Raw genomic sequence first — 18136 nt, forward strand, 5'->3', positions numbered from 1 at the left:
CAGGAAGAGGTAACATAAGCAAAAACATGGAAATAGAGAAGTATGAAGTTCTGTGTTAAGAAAATAAATTACTCCAATATCTCCAAGTTAAGATTACAAAGACTTAAAGGACCAATTGTCTTGAATGCTAATCTATGGAATATGATTTTTAATCAGTGGGCAATGATCAGTCATTAAAGGTTTCTAAACCGGAAGGGGACAAGAGTACTATGATTTAAGATGACTAAAAACAATTCTAACAACCGTATACTTGTGATTTAGGACTGAAAGACAGGAAAAAGAAAAGACTACTTAGAGTACTATTATAATGGTAGAGATGAGCTCTAACTCAACAGTCTCCTTTGCCACTCTCCCATGCAAAATTGACCAATGCCTCCTTTTTGCACTCACAGCAAACATAAATAATACAGTATTTGTTAGTGTAATTATTTTTAGATATACCTGCCTCTACAACTTTACTGTGAGATCTCTGAAGCAGAACTCATGGTATCACCAACTTTCCTGATCAGGGTTTTACTACTCTATCTGGTACATAATCTCTATTAATACTGGGGTGTAAATCCTATATTCCTTTTTCTATAAACATTTTTTCTTCTTTTCTAAAAGTTAGATTATAAAATACATATGATTTTATATCCTGCCTTTTTCATTTAAATGTTTAAGATGAACATCATTCCATTCAGCAAATGTTGGAAAATTTTCTGTTGATGACAGTCATCCTACATAAATTAAAAAAAACTAATGAAATGACACTGTGCAAACTTTAAGATAATCAAATATTGAATCCAGAATGAAGGCAGAGAAAGGGATGATGAGGGTTCCACTTACTGAGTTGCACACAGGCTCTTAATATTTATTATAGTTTTGCTTATATTAAAAAGGATTCCAGGATTTAATATACTCATTAATAACAACAATGACTATAATATTATTAGCAACTTAAGAGAAGATTCTTTCAGTCTAGAGTTTTACCATATCAGCAGTATTGATTCCATTTCCCCACACCAAATCAAAGGTTCCATTTATGTAGCCCACTTTGTTGGCCACATCTTCAAAGAGCTTTCTGAGCGGAGTAGAAGCTGGTAAATTTAAAGTGATCCGTTCATTCACTGTCTTTGAATTAGTAGTATCTTGGATTATACATAAGACTCTAGGTTCTTCAGCAGCATTTTCTATCTGAAATTAAAAAAAAAACAACCAAATATTATTTATCTTTAAAGGAAAACAAACTATATATGTTTTCTATTAAATGCAAAAAACCTACAAAATATTATTTTCTCCGTGCTAATATTACTGCTTTATGTCTGAAATACATGCTACTGAATGTGTCAAACATATAAAGCACCATACATGCTTATTTGGAAAAACTGGAACATATTTAAGAATCAACCATCGTTCTTGTGGATACCTGCTTTCACCTTATAAGGCTGTAAACCAACAGTCACCAAGCCCATGAAGACAGTATACTTGAGCAATTTTCAGTTGAATGTAACAAAATCTGATCCTTAAAAATGTGTCACTACTAAGCTAGCACAGTCACATCAAGTATTTCTGGATTTTCTGATGAAACAGAAAGGGAACTATGCAGAAACGCAATGAGGACTGTCAAAGACTGCAAAATCCATACTAAAGGACATGCGCGATCAGGTGTCCTGACCTTTTACACTGTCGTATCCATAGACAAAATACCCAAAAGCCCCATTTATCAGTGTGTTAGAAGTTGACAAGCTTATCCAAACAGATTGGCCAGCAGAGTAAGGAAAAGCAAGGAAAACAACTTTTCAATTACCCATATATAGGGTCACAAATTCTCTTTTATTCTTTTTTCATCTAGTACATGAATTAGACAAAAAGTTTTTTAAAGGAGACTTTCTCAGAGAAGCTATCCCTTTCCTTGAGCTGTTAAAGGACACTTCCTTTTTCCTATCTTCTTCCATAAGGGTAGCAGGCTACATCAGACAATTCAGTGAAAGAAGTTCTTCCTCTCCTTCTCCTGTAATGCCCAACTCAATGAATGGTACCATCATCTACCAGCTGTTGAAACCAGAGAGCTGAGCAACTTCTTCATCTCCTCCTGCTTCTTCACTTCACATAATCACCAAATTCTATCATTTCTACCTTCTGGATACCTCTTAAACTATCTTCTTTCTCTTTATTCCTGCCTGTAGCAATCAGAATCTTACACTACAATTATGGCAAAACTTTTTCCAATCTTATCTTCCTTCAATTCAGAATAGTATTTCAATATGCAAACCTGATTATGAAAAAGTCAAGGGCAGCAGTGATTTATTTGAGGGACCTCTCACCAGCTCCGTAACAGGCTTTGCAGAAACATGAACTGTACAAACTGGAGCTGTATACAAGTATGTATTTCTCCTTCTCTCTTTTTTTTAAGACACAATATTATCAACCTTAACCTTTTGTTGCTTCTATATTATCCATTTTCGAATAAGAATTGTTATTACATTATCATTGACTAGTACTGAAAACAGGACAGCCACAGGTTTTGTTTGTTTGTTTGTATGGTGGGGTTAATATAATCTGTTTCTGCCATGTACAATTTTGGGTTTGTAAGAGATTATTTAAAGTTACTCCAATTAGTTTAGAACAGAAATAAGTGGCTACAAAAGAACAGCGTTTAAAAAAGATTGGCTAGAACTATGTTTCAGACAAATCAAGATATTTAATTACCAATAACCTAGTTAAAAACAAAAAATAAATTTTTTATAAAAATAAAAAGCATAACAAAAAAAAGCAAAAAAGTCTTTATCTATAAACTTAAAGCATTGTATTAACACTTATAATAGATGGTTTTAAACATTTTAATCTCAAACTGAGAAACATAAAGTGGACTTTTTTGAAACTGTTTACAGTGAAAGAATGAGCAATTCAAAATAAATTTCAATTACAAAAGATACACTTTCATAGTTTCAACAGTGTACTTCCAGAGGTAAAAGTTTTCCAGGTGAAAAACACTGCAGAGGCCAGATTTTAAAGCTTCAGATACACTGGAGGCAATGGTCCAAGGAACAGGACCCTGCCTAAGAATTCAGAAATCAGAAGTGCTGACACAGCAGTACACATTAAGAATGGTGATATATATAAGGGAATCACTATGCTGTACACCAGAAATTAACACAACATTGCAAATTGACTATGCTTCAACTGAAAAAAAAAAATGGTGATGTGGCAACACCATATGGTCAGACATCAGCAGTTCCTGGTTCTTCCCCTAAATCTGTGAGTACAAGGTACAGGCATCCTAGCCTCCTCTCCTTCCACCCAAAGTTGTAGGCAAAATTATCCCCAATGGAATATCATCTGAAGACTAAATGTACTAACAAAACTTAATCTCACATATGCCTTTTTAATGACAACAGTCTTCTTTTCTATGCATTGCACGTAAGTAATTTTGCTCTCCCTTTTTTAAATAGGAAAAGTACAAAGGAAAAAGTGGAAACCACCTGTAATTCATAATACACAGATAACTAGTAACATTTTGGTGTATATTCTTCCACCTATTTTTCCTATGTATACACACACAAATAAATATACAGACACTTTTCAAACACAAATATTTGGTTAGAATATACATGCTATTTTGTAACTTCTCTACTTATAAATATACCATGTAATCTTCCCTTGTCAAACTTCTTCTAACTCATAATTTTAAGTTTAATAGTGTTTTATTACATGGATTAATAAGAATTTAGGTGGGGAGGGTATAGTTCAAGTGGCAGAGTGCATGCTTAGCATGCATGAGGTCCTGGGTTCAATTCCCAGTACCTTCTCTAAAAATAAATAATTAAAAAAATTTATTCTATCAATTTTATTTTACTGACCTTTAGGCTAGACTTCATTTTTTTGGAAATGAAATTATGATTGATTAATTTACATAAAACTACTTTATACATTAATGAATAATTTTTCAAACTGCTAAAAAAACAAAGTCTGAAGCTGTGATCATTGGGATTCGTGGGATGTGGTTTGCTCCTCTATCACTTGCTTCACAATTTCTGCCAGTTTTAGTCGATCTACTTTATCTGTGAATCCACGACCATTCTGGCTAAAGCTTTGCAGAGTATCTCTTTGGAGTCTGCATTCTCGGTTATACTTCCTAGCCTCCTGCACTACTTCACTCAGCTTCTCGTCTTCATTCTCTCCAACCTGGGGGAGAATACACTGAGCAATCGCATCTCAGAGCTTTTTCTTAGCTCCATTCTCGTGGTAGGCTAGACTTCAGAAGTAACTGTGTGATGAATACCTGTTAAAACTTTGTACACTTTTCTGTTTCCTTAAGATTCCCATAGAAGAATTTCTGAGGCCAATCACATATTACTCTTGAATTCAACTCTAGGATAATTTAAATAAAAACAAAAAGCTTTGATCTTCTTTAAAGCTCTAAGGTAGTCATTTGTAAATCCTATTACTTTACACTCAACTGTGTGGCCCACTTTTTAGTCCTAATTTAATCTATGTGGCTATCATCCATGAACTACATCCACTTTAAAAATATTTTTTATTTTCTTAAAATTTTTATATTTAATATTAACTATATTTTAATATTCTGCATGCACCTCTTTACATATAATCAAGTGCAGCCAAACTAAAAATTATGTTCAAATTGATCACAACTTCTACGTAACCCTGAGAAATAAACGTGTTACAAGAAACAGTTAATTTTTAACACAAATTTGCAACATTAATTGATTTTTTAACACAACTTTACAGCATCAAATGAAAGTCACTTCTACAGTAGCATCAAGGTAATCTCTGCATTTTTAAAAATCTTAATTTCTTGTAATAACATATAATGGAAAAGAATCTGAAAAGAAAAAATATATACGTATGGGTATGTGTAACTGAATCACTTTGCTGTACACCTGAAACTAACATTGTAAATCAACCATGCTTCAATAAAAAATTTAAGAAAACAACAACAAGCAGTCTTAAGACTCCACTCCATCCTGTGCTTCTTACCACCTTTCTTAAATTCATTCAAGAGACTGCCTTCAGGACAAACAAAAACAGATTTTGTTTTTTGCATTTTTTAAGTCGTGCTAAAAATTCATGCTTTCAACAGATATTTAGAAATGGCCAAAAGTGATTTCAAAATATTTTATGTACCATTTTGGGTCACAATTGATACAAAATGTAAGCACTAAAGAATTTCTTTTGCATGTCTTAGAGTTTTGTTCTGAAGGAAAAATTAAGAGTTCCAAAATCATTCTAGATACTTTAAAACACACTCTAATCTTACAGTAAATTATTTTAAGTAGAAAATTCAGTGTGTACATATATATATATATACACACACATATATAGCTTATGAAATATTTTATTTAAAATAGCTATATTTATGCTATTCTTCATACATATTTTAAACTAAGACTATATGTTAAACATTTTTATCATGGTAAAATATGTATAGAATATACAAAGATATATATTTGTATTAGTTGCATAACATTATAACACTACAAGATGATTTGCCTTCATTTTAAGTTTTAGGACAAGGTATGTGGTTAAAGGAATAGACATTTACATGAGGTCACAAATAAAGTACTGCGATTCAGCTCTCATCTTCTTTCTATAAATAAAAGAACAAGAATGTAAAAAAATTTGGGGTGAGGAGGTAACTAGGTTTATTTACTAATTTTTTTTAATCAAGGCACTGGGGAGTGAACTCAGTGGTAGAGTGCATGCTTAGCACTCTACCACTGAGCTATACTAGCCCTCCCCCTAAGTTTTTGTTATCACTATTGTCAACACTAATTATATAGAGGCAAAATCTCTTTCTTTCCCCTGCCTTTGGGAACTAATAAGAAAAAAAAAATTGTTTTCAATTCTAAGATTTCATCAATAAGGTGTTTTATTATGCTTTTCAATAATTTTATTATGCTTTTCAAGAGAAAAATAACTCTACAATGTTATATTAAACATATAGGTTTATAAAATGTTTAAATGTAAAACAGTATTTCTTAGAATTGGGAGAATAGACTAACCTTCCTTCTTAATTTCCTGCAGTTCTACCCTGACTGATCTTACTTATGCCCAAAGTGAAAAACATCATCTTGAGGCGAATTAAAGATGGCTAAAAATTCTTTACCACTTTTTGTTTTTCCTCTTCCCATGAACCTGGGCTGGCCTTGTGACCAGCTAGGACCAACAGAATGTGACAGAAGTGAAATTGTATGATTTAAAGCAGGAAACTTTTGCTTTTTCACCTCTTGGAATGTTCCCTCTTATAAGCCAGCCATGCAAAAGAAATCCATTTACCCTGGGACCAACATGCTGTGTTAAAACTCTAACAACCCACACAGAGAGAAAGTGGCCACTTAGTGGAGCACTGGAGTGCCTGGTAAGTGAGAAAAGCCTTCTTGGACATTCCATCCAAAGCCAGTCCCAGACAAATGCAGCCAAGTAATAATCCCAGATGATGCATGTGGAGCAGAAAAACTGACTGGCTGCGCCTTTGTCCAAATCCTATCCAACAGAAATGTGAGCAAATAAACTGGTCATTTTAAGCCACTAAGTTTTGGGGTAGGCTGTTCCATAGCAATACACAACAAAAACATATCTAAATATATTTAAGCACAGGCAAGTGCTAGTTGGGAAGAATGGAGTAATGACAGTATTAGTAGTGGGAGGTGAGTGTCCGTTTAGATACTACACCCAACATTAAGGTAAGGCATCTGAACATACATCATAATTTAGGGAAGGGAGCACAATTTTTGAGTCAAAAAAAGTTCTATGATGTATTGGAGAAAACCGGTAAGATAAAACAACTGCAAAGTTATAGAAAAGCCTAAAGGACGTCCCACTTGGGAAAACATTTAATTTATCTTAGGTGAGCTATTAGAGAGGCACAAAGTTCTCTACACAGAAAAACCTACCCAATTACAAAAAAGGTATAAAGTATAAAATTAAAACTACTTATTATATGGACAATTCGCAGCAATATTACACTTGTGAGAATAAGGGAAAGTCAACAGTAATTATTTTAACACTATATGCTAAGAGATTGGCCTGTTAGTGCTCACTGCAGAAACAAAGCTAGATTTGCTAGTAAAATTTGAAAAAAAGGAATCACTCAAAAAATAAAACAAACAAAAATGACAGTCTTATTTACAAAAGGTAAACATATTGGGATTAAAACACTGAAAACATTATTTTCTCTTTCAAAGACAGGCTCAGTGCTAGGAACATCTAGAAGTGGTAGACACAGATGGTTCTTCTGTCTAAGGAATCTCAGAACCTATTAAAGGCCAGTGTGTCTCTTAAGTCATCTTGTCTCCTTTTCTTGGCATTCCAAACAGTTCTAAGTTCAAATCTGAGTTCTCTGAAGTTAACATCATAATTTTTGTTTCACACAAAATATACTTCCTAGGTGTTTTGTATTAAAAAACACAAAACAAGGTGTATAATTGATATGTATATTTAGAATGGCATTAGCATGTAGAAAATGATTTAATATCAAAGTCCAAAGTTATCAAGATTAAGATTTTTCTTAAAAAATTAATATGAAGGATTTTAAAGCATTACAAAGGGACTTCTTCACCTCTAAATTTAATAGTCAACCCATTTTCTCTCAAGACTTTCTTCCTTTCAATGGTATTACAAATAATAATGTTATGGCTGCAAACTTACACACACACAAAGTCCATTTTATCTACTTTTTGGTACAGGAACTGTTATGAGCTAAAAAATTAGGCCTTAGAACATTACCCTTCTGGTATTCACAGTTCATGGTTAATATACTGCTATAGATTAAAAAAGAGGATTGAAGCATTATGCTGTACACCAGAAATTGACACCACGTTCTAAATTGACTATACTTCAATAAACACATATATACAAAAAAAAATTTTTAAGAGGATTGATGGTATAAATATTTTTGCTGATTGAAATTTATTAAATTTATCAGCCTCATTCAGATGGTGCATTTTTACCTTAACAAGCGACAATTTCTGGGATAGTATTGGGGGTCCTAACTTACATAAAAAAAAAAAAAAAAAAGATTATTTTAAAGATCCTCCGTCTACTCCACTCCAACCTCCCCAGCAAACTATAATGTTACATAATTTTTTTCCTAAGTGGTCTCTTGCCAAGGATCACGCGGAGAGGACTAAAAGAGATTAAATAAAGAACCTTGAACTTGGAGGTAAAGAGACCCAAGGAAAATAAGCAAGGTTAAATGGGATGCTACATCACAGGAATGTTTAGGCCTGTAGTGCATACAGGCTGCCAGGAAGGTAACAGTTTTATTTCATTCTTTAAATAAGATTTCTGGGTTTTGACTCTAAATTATTAAATGACTTAATCCTAGCACTATTAATATTTCAGAAAATAAATGTATCAGTAAAAAATAGATAACCACCATTCCCGAAAGTCAAAACAAAGAGTTTCCATAGTTTTTAACAAGTTTTCCACCTCATTCACTTGTTAACAACAATGGACATATATATTCACTTAAGGTGACTTCCTCATTATTAAAATCAGGTAGAAATAAAACAGCCAACAAGCATAAAACTTAAGACATGCCTTGTTATTAAATAAAAATACTAACATGCTGTTACTTGCTCTGCTGATTATCACACTAAAGCAATTACATCAGCAGTCTACCTGTAAAAATTTCTTCTTCATTTCATCAAAGATATTTTGTCTGCATCTCCAAAACACATCCTATGGTATATAAGAACAAAATTAATTACAAATTATTTCTTTAAAATAAAGGTAAGAGTGAAATGAGAACAACTAATCTAAAGACATTTTTGCAACAAAATATATAAGAATTAAAGTATTACTACCTGAGAACTGCTCAAGAATTGTGTGTAAATCAAATATTCTAAGTCACTTATTTTCCCAGTTTTATTGAGATATAATTAACATGTAACACTGTAATAGTTTAAGATACAAAACTTAATGATTTGATATATGTATATTTGCAAAATAACAACTTAGTGTGGTAATTAATTAACATCCATCAACTCAGTTACAAATTTTTTTCCTTGTGATGAAAACTTTTAAGTTCTATTCTCTTAGCAACTTTCAAATATACAGTATTGTTAATTATAGTCATCAAACTGTATCTTACACTCAGAATTTACCTTATAACTGGAAGTTATTACCTTTTTAACCACCTTTACCTATTTCCCTAATCCCCATCCCCTTCCTCTGGCAACCACCCATCTGTTCTCTGTTGCTATGAGTTCAGTTTTTTTAGATTCCACATATAAGTAAGATCATAAAGTATTTGTCTTTCTGTTTCCAAGTCACAAACTATTTTGAGACCATTAAAGGAACTCTGCGAGGAAACCAAAAGATCCCTGATTTTGCTAGTTTATAAATTTGGATTTTTCATATGATAAATATTCTTAAAGCTGCTTAACATTGCTTCCTGCAATGTTTTAATATAAATATCTTCCGTATTGCAAGATAAGCCTACTTTAGCAACTAAGGAATACAGAAATATATAAAAGGAAATAAGGATAATCCATAATCAAGAGATAATCTCCTGAAAAATCTTGGTTTTATATTCCACACTTTTTCTATACAAATTTTGTTTTCCTTCACATTCTTTAATTAATAAAAAGAGAGGCCAATATATTGTTTTAAAAGGTGCTTTTTAATATTCATAGTAGCTTGGATACCATTCTACATCAATAAAAAAGTTATTTGCTTTTATAATAAAAATATATTTCTATTATAATAGTACCACATAGTTTTTTGACAAGCAACTCTAAAATAACCCCTAGAGCAATTATTAACAATTTGATATACACCCTATCAGATCCTTCTACATTCTATGCAAATATAGATCCTATGCATAGATTATTAACCAAAAACGATCATTCTGTACACCATTATTTGAATTCTGCTCCTTTTCCTTCAATACTCACTCACCTTTCTGGGCCTAAACATTCAGTTTAAACACTAAAGTGTTCTACTATATAGGCAAACTATAATTTATTTAACTAATCTGCCTAACTAATCTGCTATTAATGGGCATTTAGACATCTTCAAATTTTCACTACAACTTTTTTTATTTGTACAATTTTTTTCCCCTGAAGATAATTTCACAAAGAAAGAAACACTAGATCAAAGGTTATGTACCCATTTTTAGGATTTTTTGATACATGATGCAGAAAAGTTCAGTATCTTTTCCACAAATAAGAATTAAACTACAACTATTTTTCAAATACTGTTTTAGGTGCTGAGAAAACAGCAGTGAACAAAAGCCCCTGCCCTGAAGGAGCTGACAGTATATAGATGGAACTCAACCAAAAACAAATCTAAACTATAAGGTATCCACCAGCCTCAGAGTCTTTGTTTTTCTGTACACTGTACCTGGGGTGTTCTTCCTCTATAGACATTCTTACCTACTTTTTTCAAGTATCATTGTGGTGGCTTTAAAATAGGTCCACAAAATTTTTGACACGCCTCCCAGGAAGAACAGAAGTCTAATTCCAGTCCCTTTCAATATGGGACGGTCTTAGTGACTTCCTGTGATACACAGCACGACTTTCAAGGCTGGGCTAGAAAAGTTAACACAGCTTCTGCCTTGCTCTCTCTCAGATGCTCACCCTTGGAACCTGACAACTATGCCTTGTAGGAGCCAAGCAGCCACATGGAAAAGTCATGTGTAGATGTTCCAGCCACAGCTCAAATGAGATCTCAGCTGGCAATCAGCACCAGCCAGCATTCCTATCAGGAAGTATTCAAATTATTTCAGCCCCTAGCCTTTCAGATGTTCCAGCTGATGCCTAGCAGAGCAGAAATAAGCTGTCCCGGTCCAGCTTTGCCCAAATTGCACATCCGTGAACAAAAGTCATTAAGTTTGGGGGCAGACTGTTATAAAGCAAAAGATAATCTGAAAATAATCAATTTCTCAAACTGGTCCTCCTCTCACCATTCTATTTAAAATTGCAGTTCTCTTCATATCCCTTCCTTGCTTCAGGTTTCTGCATAGTACTTAGAGCCACCTGATGTATTTGTTTATATTCTACTTGTTTACTGTTAAATCCAAAAAATTTCCATTTTGGACTTAATTAAGTTAATTTGAATTTGTGATGTGATTAGCCCATCAGAGTTTTCTTTTGTTCAAAGTGCTTATAGACATAATGAGCTAAATGTCATGCATATTTGTGAAGAAGCATCCTGGAATGAGAGGCACTCCTTGATCTTTATGAAAGAAAGTTACTGTTTTGCCTTACTGCTTAATTTAATGTAGTAAAATAAAGCAGACAAAGTTTGAAAAAAACCAACAAACTAAAACTTCCATTATGAGACAAGATGAAATGGCAGACTGGATTACCCTGCCCACCTTAAACAACTATATATGAAATATATGAAACAATGGTTCCCAAATATTATTAAACAACAGGTAACACAGGACAGTGATCAGAAACAAACAAGGTAAGCTACCTTCCAGGCTGCAGTGCAGGAAGAGAGAATCCAGGTAGAGATCAGCAATCTCCCTGAGTTGAAGAGATGAGGTTGGAAGTTCAAGTGGGTCAATTTGGCCAGAATTTACAGAGCAAAATAATGAACACAAGAAAGCTGTGCAAATAGCAAGCTCGAGACCTGTAGTGGTCCTCCTTGAGTATTGAGCTGAGTATTCATCAGCATATGCACGTGAAGAAACCACCTGAGGCAGGGGAAAGAACCATAGGAAAGAATCCCTGGAGTTCACTTCAATTCCCACCAGCCAGAATGAAGAAAAATCTCATAATACACAGGTGTCAGATAAGAGTACTCAGAAAAGTACTGTCTCAGTAGTGGGACCAAATTAGGCCTAGTCTAAAGGCTACTCTGGCTCAATCTTACAAAGCCTTCTAAAAGCAAGCCTCCAAAGGATCAAGATGTTTACAAGTAAATTAGCTTTATCAGAGAACAAAGATCAAGAATATTTATGGAAATAAAAAATACCCAGCACCCCTCAATGTAAAATTCAGTGTTTGACATCCATAGGCATACACAAAAGTAGGAAATGATGACCCATAATGAGAAGAAAAAAATCAATGAAAACCAACCCAGAATGACACATGACAGAACTGGTAGGCAAGAATATAAAAGGTTTTAATTATATTCTATATTTCAAGAAGGTAGAGGAAAGTGAGTAAAGGAAAAACATGGAGGATATAAAAAAGATCCAACTCAAATTTCTAGAGATGAAAAGTACAGTATCTGAGATGAAATATACAATGGGTGGGATTAACAGATTAGGTACCACTGAACAAAAGATTAATGCACTTGAAGACACAGCAAGGTAAACTATCAAAAATGAGATATAGAGGAAAAGTTTACACACACGTAAAAGCAAAGTAAGTGGAACATCTTTTTTTATCAGAAACCAAGGAGGCCAGAAGGAAGTTGCACAGTATTTTTCTGGTGTTCAAAGGAAATAACTGTTAACGCAGAATACTATAAACCAAAAAAAAAAAAAAAAAAGTCCTTCAAGAATTATTACTGAATGCAAATTCATGTGCCCAAGACACAGTGAGGCCAAACAAACGGAAATGCTGGAGTCTAGAGCAGAGAAAGGTTTATTGCAGGGCCAAGCAAGAAGAATGGGTGCTTCGTGCTCTAAATCCCTGAATTCCCCATGGGGAGAAGTTTTTACAGGGAAAATTCAGGGTGAGGGCTACAGTGTGGCTTTCTTCTGATTGGTTGGTGGTGAGGTAACAGGGAATGCTCTTGTGCTTAGCCAGAAGTTACCATCCTCCACCTGGGTAGGGGCCTTAATTCGTATAGAAGAACTCGGAAGTACTAATATGTATATTCCTTGATGAGGAACCTGCCCCATGGCTGCGCTATTGTTTCTTGACTGCTCCTTCTCTCTTTCTGCGTTACCTCCCTTCCCTGACTAGGAACTGCTTGAATCTGCCCTTCGAAACTCAGGGAAGGTCAAGGAGGCTGAATGAAGCCTATTTCCTATAAAGAAGAAAAGGGGGGAACACGGAAAGGATGTGTACCAGGGAGGGCCCAATGGGTTCTTCTGTTTCAGAATAACAAAGAAATTGCTTTCATAACCAAGCAGAATTCAAGACCTGCTTGGATAAAGGAAAGCTAAAAGAATTTGGCTCCAGTAGAACTACCCTAAAGGAATGGCTAAAGGAAGTTCTTTAAATAAAAAGGAAAGAAAGAGGAAAAATGAAAGATTACCCTAAAATTAACTAAAACAATTAGACTTTCAGTTGATTTCTCAACAGCAAAAATGGAATCCAGAAGACTGAAGCATACCTTTAACGATCTAAAAAATAATAAACACTATTAGTCCAGAATGTTACACACAGCAAAAATGTCTTTCAGGAATGCAAAAACAGATTTTTATGACCAGTAGATCCTCATTAAAGAAACTCTAAAAAAGATATTTTCCTTCTTCTTCTGTACCAGTTTTTATGCTTAGGTACTCTTTTCCTGTCTAAGAATCTTTTCTAAGGGCGAAAATCCCTTAACATCTGTCCATAACCACATGAGAGAATTTAAGTGAGAAACACTCACTTGAGAAAGGTCAATTCCTGTAAAAGGTTTGTATCCTCATCATCACAAAAGGCTACAAAAGCTTGAGACATATGCTCTTAGAACTTCACTGAAAGTTCATGAAGGAAGAGAGGATATTTCCTCTTCTGTCTTCCTGCTTATATTACAGAAAGTTGTATTTTGCAGTAACCTCTCAAAAAAAAGTACATGTGCAGAAAGAAAAGTGGTCCTAGAGGAAAAGTGATGAATTCTGATTTACCCATCTAGCCTGATGACACCGAGGTATATCTGATTTCTTCTAAACAAGTACCACCGTAGTGTCATAATCATGTGGTGCCATAATCATGCCCACCATGAAGAAAACTTTCTGGAAAAACCTCCAACAGATCTATGCATACGCAATGGGTAAACAATGAGTTCATACACTGTCAGCTAATCATAAACATGGAGAGGTTTTGCTTATCTAATACGGAATAGAGACTGTTCATGAATTCTAGCTTTAAAAAACCATATTCCCTCTCCTGAGCCTTGTGTCACATCCTCTGTACTGAACCTAGTTCCCTCCTTGATAGTAACATTTTGACTCAGTGTTTAAACCCAGATCCCAAAGTATTTATTTTGTCTTGAACAAAGGAGTGAGATACAAAAAGAAATGAATACCTACAAAAGTTAACTCAAAATGGATTAAAGACCTAAATTTAAAGGCTAAAATTTTAAAACTATTAGAAGAAAACATAGAAGAAAAGCTTCATGAAACTGGATTTGGCAATAATTTCTTGGATATCATACCAAAAGTAGAGACAATAACAACAATAACAAAATAGATAAATTGGACTTCATTAAAATTCAAATGTTTGTGTATCAAAGGACAACAGAGCAAAAAGGCAATCTATGGAAGGGGAGAAAATACATGCAAATCATGTATCTGTTAAATGATTAATATCCAGAATATATAAAGAATTCTAACAACTCTCCCAGAAATAAACCCACAGACCTATATCAATTAATTTTCAACAAAGGAGGCAAGAACATACGATGGAGGAAGAGACAGTCTCTTCAGCAAGTGGTGCTGGGAAAACTGGACAGCCGCATGTAAATCAATGAAGTTAGAACACTTCCTCATTCCATACACAAAAATAAACTCAAAATGGCTTAAAAACTTAAATATAAGACAAGACATGATAAATCTCCTGGAAGAAAACATAGGCAAAACATTCTCTGACATAAATCTTATCAATGTTCTCCTAGGGCAGTCTACCCAGGCAACAGAAATAAGAGCAAAAATAAACAAATAGGACCTAACTAAACTTATAAGCTTTGCATAGCAAAAGAAACCATAAGCAAAACAAAATGACAACCTACAGAAGGGGAGAAAAATATTTGCAAATGATGTGACTGACAAAGGCTTAATTTTCAGAATATATAAATAGCTCATATAACAATAACAACAACAAAAAACCCAATCCAAAAATGGGCAGAAGATCTAAATAAGCAATTCTCCAATGAAGACATACAAATGGCCAATAGGCACATGAAAAAATGCTCAATATCACTAAAAATTATCAGAGAAATGCAAATCAAATAATGAGATATCACCTCACATCAGTCAGAATGGCCATCATTCAAAAGTCCATGAATGATAAATCCTGGAGAGAGTGTGGAGAAAAGGGAATCCTCCTATACTGCTGGTGGGAATGTAGTTTGGTACAGCCATTATGGAAAACAGTATGCAGATACCTCAAAAACCTAAGAATAGACCTACCATGTGATCCAGCAATCCCACTTCTGGGTATATATCTGGAGACAACTCTAATTCGAAAAGATACATGCACACCAATGTTCACAGCAGCACTATTTACAGTAGTCAAGACACATGGAAGCAACCTACATGTCCATCAACAGATGATTAGATAAAGAAGTTGTGGTATATTCATACAATGGAATACTATTCAGCCATAAAAAGAGTAAATTATGTATGTTATCACAATTAAAAAAAAAGTGAATAGTAAAGAATTATAAATATGTGGGTAAACTATAAACAGCAATGTCTTCTATGCTTAAAAATGAAAAGACAGAATTAGGATGCTCCTGGGGTCTCCTTCTGCTCCAACCTTTAAGGCTGCTTGCTAGGATGTCGGTGCCCCAAAACCCTAGACAGACTCGCATGATAGACAGGACAGTGTGACGCCTCTCATTCAGCAGAAAGTAGATACAGAAGAAGAGACCTTCACCCCTGTTTCAAAGATTTGTCATTGCCAATCTGTTAGGGGGAAATGTGGGGCCAACTGACATCCTTCAAAGTACCTTCAAAGTCCAATGACCCTCATTCCTGGGCTCTCGGATGTCTGCCATGTCTGCCGGTGATTCCTCAACAGATAAAGTACATTCTTTACTGGGTGTGTTTGCCCTAACAAACTAATAGCCCTGGGTAATGCCTAATCCCACAATAGCTCAGGATGGCTTGCTTCAGCCCACCTCATTAGAGTCATCACAGGGCACTAAACTTCTTACCTCAACTATAACCCATCAGAGACTTGTGCACAAACCAATCAGGTACCTTTTGACTCTGTCTTATAAAAGACCCCAACAACTGGCTTACAGGCAACTCTCTGTGTGGCCCACTATTGTCTATGGCAGTGTAACCTAATAAACTCCTTTACTATTCGCCTCAAAAAAGAAAAAAAAAGAAAAGAATTATATAACAACTATACCATATAAGTGAGAGTGTTACTGGAATTAAAGTATTCTAATATCCTTACAGTATTCAAGAGGAAATTAAAGATAACTAAAAGTTTTACACTGTGGTAAGTGTACATATTAAATTATTTTAAATACACTTACACTAAAAGAATATACACAGTATATAACTTCCACACCAACAGAACAATTAAAGTGGAATGAAAAAATAATAATTTAAATCTAAAGAAGCCAAGAAAGAAAAGAAAAGAAAAAGAAGCAAAAATAATAGAATAGGTTAAATCATGTCCCCAAAGATATCAGGTCCTAATCCCAAGAATTTATAAATTTTACCTTCTATGGCAAAGACTGCAGATATGATTAAGCTAAGGATCTTGAGATGATAGATTACCCTAGATGTGACAGTTTTAAATGTCAAATAAAATAGCTTTGAAATAGACAAAGCAAAAACTGATAGCACAATGAAAAAAAAAAAATCCAACATCTTAGTTTGAGATTTTAATATACATCTGTTGTTGTTGACAGATTTAACAGACCAAAAAAACCAAAAAATCAACAAAGACACAGAAAAACACACATCAAAATTAACAAGACTGATCTAACTGATATATGAAAAACTATACTTAACAGCTGCAAATATACATTCTTTTAAAGCACACATAGAATATTTATAAAAACTGACTTGATATTAGGTTTTATTATAAGCCAAGCTTCAACAAATTTCAAAAGACTAGCATCATATAGAACACTTCCACCATAATGCAAATGAATTAAATATCAGTAACAAAAATATAAGTAGGAAAATCATATATAATTACAAAATTAAGAAACACTAATTCATGGGTCAAAGAAGAAAACAGAAGATATTAAGAATCAAATGATAATAAAAATGTATCAAACTTGTACAGCATACTGGGTGGGGAGGGGAAGCGGGCTTTTCTGCAAAATAGGTGAGTCTTTGTGGGACTAGGCAGAGGTGAGATAATGAAGAGTGAAAAGCCAGAAGAACTACAAAACCTAGAGCTGAAAAAATAGTTCTCTGCTACTAATGGTGTTTGGGGCTGTGGCTGGTCCCCAGAGAGCTGAAAACAAAACCAAAATCTGTTATCATGTAACTGAAGCACCAAAGGAGAAGAAATAAAAAGGTAAAAGCAGAAATTGATGAAATATAAAATAAAAATACTATAAAGAAAATTATCATTGCCAAAAGCTGCTTCTATTAAACAACAAAACCTAATTAATAATAAACCACTGGTAAGATTAATCCCCAAAAAAGAGAAAACACAAAAAATATTAAAGAAAACAGGATGTAACTATTAGATACAACAAAGTAAAACATAAAAGAATGTCACAAGCAAATTTATGTCAACATATTTGAAAACATAATGGAATGGATAAACTTCCAGAAAAATAATACTTGTCAAACAAACTCAAAGGAAAACAAAAGAAAACCATGATAGTCCTAAAGTTATTAAATTGAGTCAGTAGGTAAAAATCCTCCAATAACAACAGAAAAATTTCAGGTCTGGATGATTTTACTAAAGATTTTCCAAATATTCAAAGATAATACAATTTTTAGAGAAAATTTTCTCAGTTATAGAAAATGAAGAACACTCTAAATCATATTATGAGGCTAGCATGTGATATTAAACTCTAAAAAGATACCATAAGAAAGGAAAATTATAAACCAGTATCACTCACGAAAACAACTGTAAAAACTGTGAAACAAAGTACTAGGAAACTGAGTCTAGCAATGTATTAAAGCGTAATAACATCACAACCAGGTTCATTTAACATTGGAAATGTCAATTTATATAATGCCACATATTAACAGATTAAAACAGAAAATCATGACAATACATATAATACAGAAAATGTATCTGAGGTGGGGAGGGTATAGCTTAGTAGTGAAGTGCATGCCTAGCATGCACGAGGTCCTGGGTTCAATCCCCAG

General features: G+C 33.8%; 1 protein-coding gene across 2 annotated transcripts in view; it reads right to left on the bottom strand.

The window, feature by feature from the left end:
• The window catches only part of USP47 (ubiquitin specific peptidase 47), a 113424-nt gene that overhangs the window by 63318 nt on the left and 31970 nt on the right, over nucleotides 1-18136 (bottom strand). Inside the window, exons 2-3 of one of the 2 annotated variants that reach the window (XM_032489013.1) lie at nucleotides 8626-8685; nucleotides 973-1176 (exon numbers count right to left, since the gene is read on the bottom strand). In XM_032489013.1, coding sequence (XP_032344904.1) covers nucleotides 973-1176; nucleotides 8626-8685 — 264 coding nt within the window. The remainder of the gene's footprint in view (nucleotides 1-972; nucleotides 1177-8625; nucleotides 8686-18136) is intronic. The other variant, XM_032489014.1, reaches the window with a different exon arrangement.

Source organism: Camelus ferus, chromosome 10 (assembly GCF_009834535.1).
Source record: "Camelus ferus isolate YT-003-E chromosome 10, BCGSAC_Cfer_1.0, whole genome shotgun sequence".
Taxonomy (NCBI): domain Eukaryota; kingdom Metazoa; phylum Chordata; class Mammalia; order Artiodactyla; family Camelidae; genus Camelus; species Camelus ferus.